This window comes from Nycticebus coucang, chromosome X (genome assembly GCF_027406575.1).
Source record: "Nycticebus coucang isolate mNycCou1 chromosome X, mNycCou1.pri, whole genome shotgun sequence".
NCBI classification, from domain to species: domain Eukaryota; kingdom Metazoa; phylum Chordata; class Mammalia; order Primates; family Lorisidae; genus Nycticebus; species Nycticebus coucang.
In genome coordinates, this window is record NC_069804.1 from 180062636 (window position 1) to 180074983 (window position 12348).

Sequence of the window (12348 nt, forward strand, 5' to 3'; positions counted from 1 at the left end):
CATCGCAACAGCCAAAAAGTAGAAATGACCCAAATGTTCACTGATGGGTGAATGGATAAACAAATCATAATATATACATACATTTCAATAAAAAAAAGATTAATGTAGGAAGGGTGGTGCAGTCATTACAACTGTTAACCAAGAACTGTCAATAACAATTGAAAAACCGTGCTGACATTATGTTAGATCTAAGTAAGTGAGGTAAAGGCTATGGTAACCAGTTTGACATAAGCATTCCAAATTATATATAAAATCAGCACACTGTACCCCATAAATGCATTAATGTACACAGTTATGATTTAATAAAAAAAATTTATAAAGCAAGATGTGATAGATTTCAGCAATGTAAAGTTAAAAATGTCCATATCTGCACATATGTGTGTGGGTAGGAAAAAGAGTGGGAGGAGATACACAAATGTCAACAGTGGCTATATTCCTACTGGCAGAATTCTTTTCATCTTCACCATTTTCACACTCCAAATTTTACATAATGAGCATATATTATTCTGATAATGGGGTGAAGGTACAGGGTTAATATAAAACCAAACCACAAAGAATGCAAAAAAAAAAAAAAAAGAAAAAAGTATTTATTCCATTTCCAGACTGGGGAAAGGGTCTCTAAATTTAACAGGAAGACAGGAAAAAAAAAAAAATCACACAAGAAAAGATCAATTTGTTTGATTACCTTAAAAAGTAAAACCCGTAACTAAAATTTAAAGGAAATTCACACAACCAAAAATACAAATGCCCAATAATCATACATACAGAACAATGATCAAGGTCACTAATAAGCAAAGAATTATAAGTTAAAATAGAACGCCACTACCACCAGTTATCATAGGGATATATATATATATTTTTTTTTTTTTGTAGAGACAGAGTCTCACTGTACCGCCCTCGGGTAGAGTGCCGTGGCATCACACGGCTCACAGCAACCTCTAACTCTTGGGCTTACGCGATTCTCTTGCCTCAGCCTCCTGAGCAGCTGGGACTACAGGCGCCCGCCACAACGCCCGGCTATTTTTTTGTTGCAGTTTGGCTGGGGCTGGGTTTGAACCCACCACCCTCGGCATAGGGATATTTTTGGTTTTATAGTTTTTATTTGTATACCTGTTTTTTGTTTTTTTTTTTACTTTACTACCCTAAGGTAGCAAGAGAGTGGGAAGAAGAGTGAAATGGAGATGTTTTTGACAACTCAGCACTGAGAAACTATCCTAAGGGAATAATTTGAAATACATAAAAACATTTTATTCACAAAGTTGATGATTACAGCATGATTTACAATATTGAAAATCTGGAAATAAACTAAATGTCCAACAATTAAAAGGTTAAGTAAATTTTTGCAAAACTATGCAATATATTACCACAAATATAAAGTATCTTTGCAAAAATCTGCTATAACCATACATAATACTTAGTTAAAAAGAACATAAATTGCATAACAAAGAATACAGTATGATCTCACACCCCCAAAAAGACAAGATATTAAGTGCTATCTCAGGATAAAATATTCATGTATTTGTGCTATATATCTGTTTTCCAATTATTTTTGTAATTGACACAATTTTATAATCAGAAAAAATATCTTTTTTAAGTAAGGTGAACACAAGATTCTTTAGCAATGTTCATTTCCTCCCATTATACAGTTTAGAGAGTCACAAAACTCTCAGCCTCCGGGGGTGGGGGGTGGGCATGAAAGCCAGGTAGTGAAGAATGATCATGAATGGGTGGGTGAAGAGAGGAAGAGGGCAACCTAAAAGGGGTGGGGAGGCAAGGATTGGCAAGGAAGAGTCAGGGACCAGTATGCAAACTGGTCAGCCGAGGAAAGGGGCATTGTGGAGTCAGGGAAGACTCTGACTGCTCAGCGGAGGTCTATCTAGACCCAGTAGTAGGCACTGACGGTGTTCTCAAAGGGCAGGATCAAAGAGGGACTTTAGGAAGACACGTGGATTCCTTTAGGGACAAGGGAGGAAAGAGGAAGGGTAGGTAAACCACTTGGGAAGTCAGGGAGAAGGACTGAGGCAATGATGATGGGAGTGAAGAGGAAGGGGCCGACTGACATAGTGACCTCCCTACCAAACATACTTTGCTCACTTCTGGAAGTCTCAGTGGGCAAATGCAGGGTAGAGAAACAGCTCACTGGAGCAGCTTGTCAACAGCCAGCAGATTCAGGTCAAATCCAGAGATAATCTAGGCAGCTCTGTCCAGTCCAGATTTCTGTCGTGGTGGAAATTGTCTAGACTGTGGCTACTGAGCACTTGAAACATAATGAGTGTGACTGAGAATCTTTTTAAATTTTTATTTCATTTTAGTAAATTAAAATAGATGCATGTGCCTAGTGGCTACTGAGTAGCCAACACAGATGTAGGACAGTGGTTCTCAAAGCATAGTCTCTGGACCAGCAGTGTCATCGTGCAGCTTGAAGTAATACCAATCTCAGGCCCCACCCCAGACCCACTGAATCAGGATCTCTGCGGGGAGGCCCCAGCCCACTGGGTTTTATCGAGCCCTATGGGTTGTTCTGATGCTCCCTTGTGTTTGTGAGCCAATGAACTAGGACCATTCAAAATGTCTGGGATCACTACTTCTGCCTTCAACTAAACCATATAAAGAGCCCCTGCGCAAGTGAAGTGGAGATTTGTACAGATATGGTGACTGGAGAACCACTGACCAGGTATGTCTAGCTCAGCAGGATGAGGAAAGGTTATATGAAGCAACGAAGATGTGGTTTCTCTAAGCTGAGTCAAGGGAAGCAATTTGGTTAGCTTCAGTATCTGAAAACCAGGAAGTGACTTCTCATCCCCATGTGTGTTGGAGATGTGCAAAAGTAAACAGAAAGTGGCTCTAAATTGTGTTCAGTGACAAAAACGCAAAAAGCAACCATAACTTATATGATGATTTGAAGAACATTCCACCAAATGGGAAATACAGCCTTTATTTCTAAAAGATGGCCAAGAAAAACTAAATTTAAGGATAGCTCACAAGCATTCTGGGGCTGTGCCCTCACATAGAACGGAGAGAGAAGCACTTCAGTGGAGACAAAGCAACACACAAGAGCAGCCCATGTAGACCCACTCCTGGATGCAGCTTCAGTCACACAGATGAATAAGAAACTGCAGCCAGAGAAAGCACCATAGACTTACGGCCAACGTGGCAGCTGCACAGCGGAGATGCTTGTCACTTTTCAGGCACCGTTCAGCTTACAACTTCATCAGGAGAAGAATCTAAAGATTTGTGACACTAAAACTATGCTTCCAGAAACAAAGCGAGGCAAAAATGATAAAGCACATACATTGTAGCTAACCAGGAGCAACAAATGGGCATGAAATAAAATCCCAGGCTAAAACTTCTAACTGTGGAGTAGGGAATAAGGCCAAATACACTGAAATATGTCACGAGGAATTTACAGACTGTACTGTAGAAACCACAGTGGATGTGATGAGGGCAATAGAGAGGATGAAGAATGAGAAAGAAAAAGCTAAGGGAAACCATTTACAAAAGCTGAGGTTTCCTGACGAGAGACAGGCTTCAGGAGTAGGAGAGATGATTAGGGCCCTTCACTGAAGTGAACATGGTTGCTGCCAGAACAGTTAGTCATTTAACTTCTTATATATCTCTAACATAAACAAAGCAGTACCCAAAAAACCTCTTTAAATATATTACTGATTTTAGTATAATATCTTGTCATTTTTGGTTATAATTTAGTACACTATAGTAACTTAACCTAATTTGCTTTAGTTTGTTTCACAAACATTTACCTTGAAACACTGAAGCATTTATAAAAAGAAAATGACTGAAAAATACTCATTTCAGTACAGGACTACATTATTATTTATTTAGAAAGCTGGTCACTTTTCTTATGACTACTTATGAATTTACCAGTTTCAACATGTTATGAGTTGTAAATATTCCATCTCTTTTAAGATACATACTAAACTTAGGATGACCACTCGCCTTTATGGATAGTTTCATATTAAGGAAACAGAATTAAATAAGTGGGGACTGACAATTACCTAATTTTACACTATTCAAAAGTTCATAATCCTCAAAATAAAATTAATGTTTTCCTTAGTATCCAATTAAAAGTACAATGTTTTCTGCCTCTTTGACAAATAGAGGTCTGCAACCAACCATGGTAAAGAACACTAACATGATTTTGAATGACTCAATCTATGGGTACAGTTACCCCTTTAAACATTTTCATCGTGAATAAATCTTTTAACAGATGGTTTTGAGTTCAAGGGTCATATTATTTGCTAACAAATTATTTAGATGAGAAAGTATCTAAACAATTTTAATCCAATTTCCCATACATCTCATGCCTCTAGTTTACTGAACATTATTTTTTGATGTAAAAATTCCACATTAATTACTTCATGCATATTTTATCTTTGGATTTTGAAATCCTATTTTCTTAGAAACAAAAATAGGAAATAGACTTTATGACATTGGCTTCTAGCATTATTTTTTAACTCTATATTTGAAAAAGAAATGTGGATTACATGTTGACATAATATTTTGAATACATTGGGTTACATAAGATATATAATTAAATTATGAACAAAATTATACAGAACTCAGCTTGGAACTCAATTTCACATATGGTTACTTTTCAAAACACACTAAATACCACAAATAATTAAAGTCTTTCTTGAGTATGTTATGTTTGCTTACTATGGTTCTGATATCCAAAGGTACGATATAATTTTATTTTATTCACTTTGTACTTATTCACTCACTAAATAAGCTATGACTTTTTTAAAAAGGAAACAAAAAGGTTCAGCCCAGGCCTAGTCCAATTACCAATTATAAATTAATGGAGACAAAATGAAAAGGTTGGCCTGTTACATATTCTTAGACCAAATTGTTAAGGTCTGTTTGGATTACCTATCCCTCAGGTTGCTTACATTATTGTGGGTAATCACAAAATAACGAGCTCTAACGAGCGCTAACTGGAAGGGAGCACATTTTGTTTGCTCTCTGTGGTTAACAAAACTCAAGGGATCAGTGATCGGGAAATTTCTCTGCCTTGGGAATCATTATACATATTGTGATCCTGCAATGGGTCGGAATCCACAAAATACAGTTCCCCTGCATGGATGTCAGAAAAGTTAGCCAAAAATTCATCAGGATTGAAACCAACCCACACGGTATATCTATAGTCTATGGTGCGAATGGAATAGCCCATGATCTTTATGTCTTTTAAACTCGGCTTGTCGGAATTCCACTGGGGGAAGTCTGCTGGCCGGGGGTACTGGCTGTAGGCAATCAACTCACGGGGATTACCATCGAGGTATGGATCCTCTTCCATGTCATGGAGCTGAAAATACTTCAGAAGGCTCCGACCTTCTCTACACAGCATAACCTGAAATGAAGGAATGGGACAGCGAGGTGGAACTTGGAGTCCTGCAAGTCCAGCCAGCGTGGGGAACAGAGACACAAGTTCCACGAGGTCCATGGATTGCCTGCCTGCAAAAGGAAGTGACACAGAAGAATCGGTTAGGTTATGTTATTCATCCTGCCACACCAGGCAGGAAGAGTAAAGGAACCCGTCTGGGCTGCACATGTTCTCTTCACTTACAATATTCATTTCATAGATGTTTAGAGACACCACTATCTCAGCACCTCACCCTCTACTAACTACTCACCCAGTCAAATAGCATGATGCAAAATGAAGGTACCCCAGTTGGCACTTCAAAAAACTACTTAATAACCGATTCAGGCAAAGATCGGGCTAAACTACTAGGTAAAATGTGTTAAGGAATAGGATATTCTGAGTCTCACAGATCACCCCACAGATTATTCCTGCCTGGATGTCTGCATTTGGTCCATATTTTCTTTTGATTATAGTCAACTACACATAACACAAAACTTACCATCTTAACCATTTTTTAGTGTACAGTGCAGTGTCATTAAGTAAATTCACATGGTGGTGCCACCAGCAACATCATCTGTCCCCAGAACTCCTTTCAGTTTACACAACTGAAACTTTGTACCCATTAAATAACCTCCTCCCCCAGCAACTGGAAAACACCATTCTACTTAATCACTATGAAATGGATACCTCACATAAGTAGAATCATACAGTATTTTTTTTTGTGATTGGCCTATTTCACTTAGCATAATGTCCTCAAAGTTCATCTATGTTGTAGCATGTAATAGAATTTCTTTACTTTTTAAGCCAGTCTGATAATCCTCTGCAAGGATAGAGCACATTGTATTTCTCCCTTCGTGTTAGGGACACCTGGGTTGCTTTCACCTCTGGCTATTATAAATAGTGTTGCTATGAACATTTATGTATAAGTTTTTGTTTCAATGCCTGTTGTCATTTCTGTGGGATACATACACAGGAGTGGAACTCCCAGATCATATGGTAATTCTACATTGAACATTTTGAGGAACCACCAAACCATTTTCCACATAGGCTGTACCATTTTACATTCCCACCAGCAATACACAGTGTTTCGATTTCTCCACATCCTCACCAACACCTGCTGTTTTTTGTATTAATTTAATAGCCATCCTAATGGGTACGAAGTGGCATCTCATTGTGGTTCATCCATCTTTGAAATGTAAATGTAAAACTGATCTTGTACTATCATTCTCATCTTTTTGGATCTTTAAGTCTGGGTGGCGCCTGTGGTTCAGTGAGTAAGGCGCTGACCCCATATACTGAGGGTGACAGGTTTGAACCTGGCCCCAGCCAAACTGCAACAAAAAAATAGCCAGGTGTTGTGGTGGGTGCCTAAAGTCCCAGCTACTTGGGAGGCTGAGGCAAGAAAATCACCTAAGCCCAGGACTTGGAGGTTGCTGTGAGCTGTGATGCCAGAGTACTCTACCGAGTACAATAAAATGAGACTTTGTCTCTTAAAAAAAAAAAAAGAGAGAGATTGCTTCATAATGCCCAATATACCCAATTTCATTCTCTAGACACTGATTTATAGGAAAAATAAAGAAGAAAAAGTAAAGCAAGTTTTTAAAAAGATACTTTTCAAATGGCAAGATCTGGCTGATGCTATCCCCCTTAACTAAGAGATCAAATTTAGCATTATTGACACAGGCCATGAAGTGCCTTCAATGAGATACAACAGAGGATACAACACCTCATGCAGTACACTTGCTGAAAATGTGTAAGTTGAATATAGTCATGAGAAAACAATCAGACAAATCCAGACTGCAGTACACTATAGAGGACAACTGGCCTGGATGCCTGTTTTTTAAAAAAAATCCTAAAATTCACATGGAACCAAAAAAGAGCCTAAATAGCCAAAGCAATCCTAAGCAAAAATAAATAACAAAGCTGCAGGAATCACATTACCTGACTTTAAATGGCTATAGAAACCAAAACATCACAGAGAACCCAGAAATAAAGCCATTTACCTACAAACAGCTGATCTTCCACAAAGCAGACAGAAACACTGGGGAAAAGACATCCTGTTGAATAAATGATGCTGGGAAAATTAGAAAGCCACATACAAAAGAATGAAATCAGGTCCCTGTCTCTCACTGTACACAAAATTAACTCAAGATGGATTAAAAACTTAAATGTTACACCAGACAACATAAAAACTACAGAAGAAAAACTACGAAGAACTCTTCAAAATATTGGGATAGGCAAAAAATTATGCTAAGACTCCAAAGCAAATGCAACAAAAACAAATAAATGGTACTTCATTAAAGTGAAAACCTTCTGCACAGCAAAAGAAATAATCAACAGAGTAAATAGACAACCTACAGAATGGGAAAAAATATTTACAAACTATGCACCTGACAAATGACTAATATCCAGAATCTATAACGAACTCAACTCAGCAAGGAAAACAAACAAAAAAAAACAAATAACCCCAATAAAAAGTGAATAACTGTCATGTTCAGACATTTTTCAAAAGAAGACATCCAATGGCCAACAAGCATATGAAAAAACGTTCAACATCACTAATCCTTGGAAAAATGCAAATTAAAACTACCAGATACCATCTTGCTCTAGTCAAAATGGCCATTATTAGAAAGTAAAAAAAAAAAAAAAAAACCAAAAAACAATAAATTTTGGCATAGATGTCGTGAAACAGGAATACTTATATACTTTTGGAATGCTGAATTTAGTGCAACCCCTGTGGAAAACAGCATGGAGATTCCTCAAAGAACTAAAAGTAGATCTACCATTCAATCTAGCAATCCCACCCCTGGGTATCTACCCAAAGGAAAATAAATCAATATATTAAAAAAAGACACCTGCACTCATTGTAGCACAATTCAAAATTACAAAGATAAGGAAGGAATCAACCTAAGTGGTCACAAACTTGTAAGTGGATGAAAAATGTGATATATATTAATATATATACAATCATACATACACACACACCATTGAATACTACTCAGACATAGAAAAGAATGAAATCATGTTTTTTGGAGGTCATTACCCTAAGTGAAGTAACTCAGAAATGGAAAATAAAATACACATTCTCACTTATAAGTGAGAGCTAAACTACAAGTACACATGAATGGAGTGGAATAATAGACAGTGAAGACTCCAAAGGTGAGAGAGTGGGAAGAGGTGAGAGATAGAAAATTACCTATTGGGTACAATCAACACTATTCAGGTGACAGGTACTCTAAAACCCCAGACTTCACTATATGATATATCATGCAACAAAACTGTACTTGTGCTCCCTAAATATATTGAAATTTTTTTAAAGATGAGGTTAGGGCTCAGCGCCCATAGTACAGTGGTTATGGTGTTGGCCACGTACACCAAGGCTGGTGGGTTCGAACCGGCCCAGGCCAGATAAACAACAATGGCAACTGCAACAAAAAAATAGCTGGGCATTGTGGTGGGCACCTGTAGTCCCAGCTACTTGGGAAGCTAAAGCAAGAGAATCGTTTAAGCCCAAGAGTTTGAGGTTGCTGTGAGTTGTGATGCCACAGCACTCTATGGAGGGCAGCATAGTGAGACTCTGTCTCAAAAAATAAATAAATAAAAGATGAGGTCAGGGAGATAATGGGAACCAGATCATGTAAGGACCTGTCAGCTGTGTGAGGATTCTTACTCAGAGTAAGCCAAAAAGATAGAAGGCTCCTGAGCAGGGCTATAACGTGACCTGACTTGGGATTAATGCATCATGTTGGCTCCTCTGAGGAGTAAAAACTTCAAGGGACCCTGAGCATCAGCAAGGAGATCATTTAGCAAGCTGTTGCAATAATTAAGTATGAGATGGCGGCAATCTGATCCAAGGTGGGTGGCAGGGGAAGGGATGGCAAGTGGTAGGGACAGATTCTAAATGGAGTACAACAGGCTTGGTGATGGACTGCATATCATATATGGAGTATGAGAGAAAGGCAGGGGTCAAGATAATTCCATGATGTTCTAGCATAAGCAACTGTTGCTATTTCCTGAGGATGAGAAGAATGTTGAAGAAAACACATAAAGTGAAAGAGAACTTTGGGTATGCTCAACTGGCCAAATCGGATTGGAAATGCAAGCCTAAGTTCAGGGAAAAGTGATAAATTAGAGAAAAAATTTCAAAACAAAAAGGATGACAGGGAAGTTACGTGAATTTATAACTTGCTGAACACCTCCCAAGCAAAGTCTCAAAAAAAAAAAAAGAAAGAAAGAAAAGAGTATCAACCTGTCAGAAGATTTCCCCCAGCAAATGAAGGGCTAATATCATGCCTTAAAACTGTCTGACCTTTGTTTCAACAACATGAAAGAAAACAGAGCATACCATTTGCAAAAATCAAATGTGCAGGAAACATAATTGGGCAGTTTAAAGGTAACTCAGAAAGATCCAGAAAGGGCAGAATATGAAGTACAGGATTACTTGTTAAGTTAAAGACAAATACTAAAGTCTAGAAAGGGGGCACCTTGGTTCAACAATGTCCATGGAGAAAGCACTCCCAAAAAATCAAATGTCATCTGAAGTATATGACTTGTCTCTGAATGCACTGGGCAGATCAAGTTAGAATACAACTCACAAGAACCAAATCAGGTCACCCCACGCAGGCAGAAGGGGTAATCTGCTCCGAGGGATATTCTGGAAGTGATTTCTCAAACTGGAGCTTTTTGGGACACAAAGGCCAGGATATCCATGGGTCTGAACACTACCTTGTGGGAACAGCTGAAGGACTAGGAGTTTCATCCTGGAGAAGAGCAGGTATTGGCGGGCCAGGCACAGTGGCTCACAACTATACTCCCAGCACTTGGGAGAATGAGGCAGGTAGATTGTCTGAGCTCACAGGGTCGAGACCACCCTGAGCCAGAGTGAGACCCCGTCTCTAAAAAATAGCCGAGAGTTGTGGCAGGCACCTGTAATCCCAGCTACTTGGGAGGCTGAGTCAAGAGGATCACTTGAACCCAAGAGTTTGAGGTTGTTATGAGCTAAGACACCACAGCACTCTACTAAGGGTGACCAAGTGAGACTCTGTCTCAAAAAAAAAAAAAAAAAGAGAGAGAAGATATTGGTGAATGAGATGAGGGTTTCACTGCTGTTTTCAAAGCTTTGAGGAACTGGCACATAGAAGTCAAAATAAATTTGACTTTCACTGTGGGAAAGAGCACAGCAGAATTGCCCAGTAGATTTTACAGATGCATTAAAGTGATGAGCAGCCAAAATGGAAAATGTGTGCACCCAAAAGGGCTGAGTCCCTGCCAACATGGATGCATGCAGTAAAGAATTCTACCCATCTGGCAAGGCACAATTGTAAGAGGGACTTTACCTAACAAATGCAATCAGTGTAACCTGGTTTCTTGTACCCTCAATGAATCCCCAACAATAAAAAAAAAAAAAGAAGAAAGAATTCTACCCATCTGTTAGAGGAATGGCCCTTTCCTCTAAGCTATGGAGTATGCTATTGTCACTTCTCCATCAGCCCTACCCATCCTGGGAATGTCACCTACTCCTTTGTCTCTCCCCACTCCAAGGCTTCCTTTTTTTTTGGATTAATATGAGGGTATATACCATTAAGTTACATTTTTTGCATTTTCAAGGTAAAGTCTGAGTTGTATTTGTGACCTTCACCCATGAAGTGTGCTATTTATCACACACTGTACTTGTTTGTTAGGTAGGAACTTACCAAACCTCCCTCCTCTTTCTTGAATTTAATCGAGTTTTTCGCTCATATGTGCACATTGTTGTAAATCTACAAGTTTCAACTTAGTATTGAGTACATGGAATGTTTGATTTTCCATGTCTCTGATGCTTTACTTAGGAGAGAGTTCCCCAAATTTATCCAATTTACAGCAAAGATTCAAAATCCCCATCTTTTTAAGTCTGAATAGTATTCCATAGTGTATATACACCACAATTTATTAATCCATTCATGTGTTGAAGGGCACTTGGGTTTCTTATGAACAGGGATCATACTTTTCAGCTCTGGCTCTGCCACTCCTCCACCCAGAGCATGGGAGGTGCTCAGAAATTGGGTGCGGAACACACAATGTCGAGAAGGAATTCCAACAAGGGGAAATAAGGGGGCCTATCTAACCAAGCCTGCAGCCTATGAATTGATTAGGTGGATCACACATAAACTAAAGGTGCTCTATGTTGGGCAATATCTCGTAAGCATAGTTTATACCTGGCTCCATCAACTCTGAGACGCAATCAAAAGGGTCACAGTAAGGAAAAAGCTTCTCTCCTGCCTCCAGAAATGAAGCCGTCTTTCCAGGAACATAGAACATCAGGGGCACACGAGTGGTGACATCAAAATTGCTGTACTTGGCCCATTCTCCGTGTTCACCTAGAGCCCACCCTGGTCCATAAAGAACACAGAATGACAGACAATGAATAATCATATTACAGCTTGTTTATTTAGAAACCATTTCTTGTTGTAAAAGCCAAAGTAAGGAAAAACTAACCTAGAAGAAAGAAATTCTCCTAGAATTACAACAAAAAGGGTAATTTCTCCTGAATGCTGCTATATTTAAAGTCAGATTTTTGTCCTTAATGAGAACACCTTTTAAGAGGAAAAATGACATTAAATTCCCAAACTCAAACTATTCTTTTAACAAGCAGCCAGAAATATATACCTATGCAGGGCTCTGTGGGACCTGCAATCCCCGTGCGGACATGCCTCCCCTACAATGACAGGCTCATTCTTGACTGGCAGGGACCCCAAAATCCACTGTGTCACAATTGTCCTGCTCTGTGTGCCTACCCAGCTCTTGACTCATGTCACACAAGCTCAGGTTATCAGTTTGGGTTGTGGGCCCACCAAAAACTGAGCTGTGGAACTGCAGCATAAAAGGTCAAAATCAAAAAGGACAAGGATATCTTGCTTAATTTTTAAGACATACCATACATGGACTAAAGCAAAAATTCAGATTTCCAGATCCTAAACTTTGATTAAAAACAA

General features: G+C 38.9%; 1 protein-coding gene across 3 annotated transcripts in view; it reads right to left on the reverse strand.

The window, feature by feature from the left end:
- Positions 1-1070: 1070 nt before the first annotated feature.
- The window catches only part of IDS (iduronate 2-sulfatase), a 30640-nt gene continuing 19362 nt past the window's right edge, over positions 1071-12348 (reverse strand). For 2 of the 3 annotated variants that reach the window (XM_053579653.1, XM_053579651.1), the window contains 2 exons: positions 11572-11745; positions 1071-5469 (listed from right to left, as the gene is read on the reverse strand). In XM_053579653.1, the coding sequence (XP_053435628.1) occupies positions 4997-5469; positions 11572-11745 (647 nt within the window). In that variant the 3' untranslated portion in view covers positions 1071-4996. The remainder of the gene's footprint in view (positions 5470-11571; positions 11746-12348) is intronic. The other variant, XM_053579654.1, reaches the window with a different exon arrangement.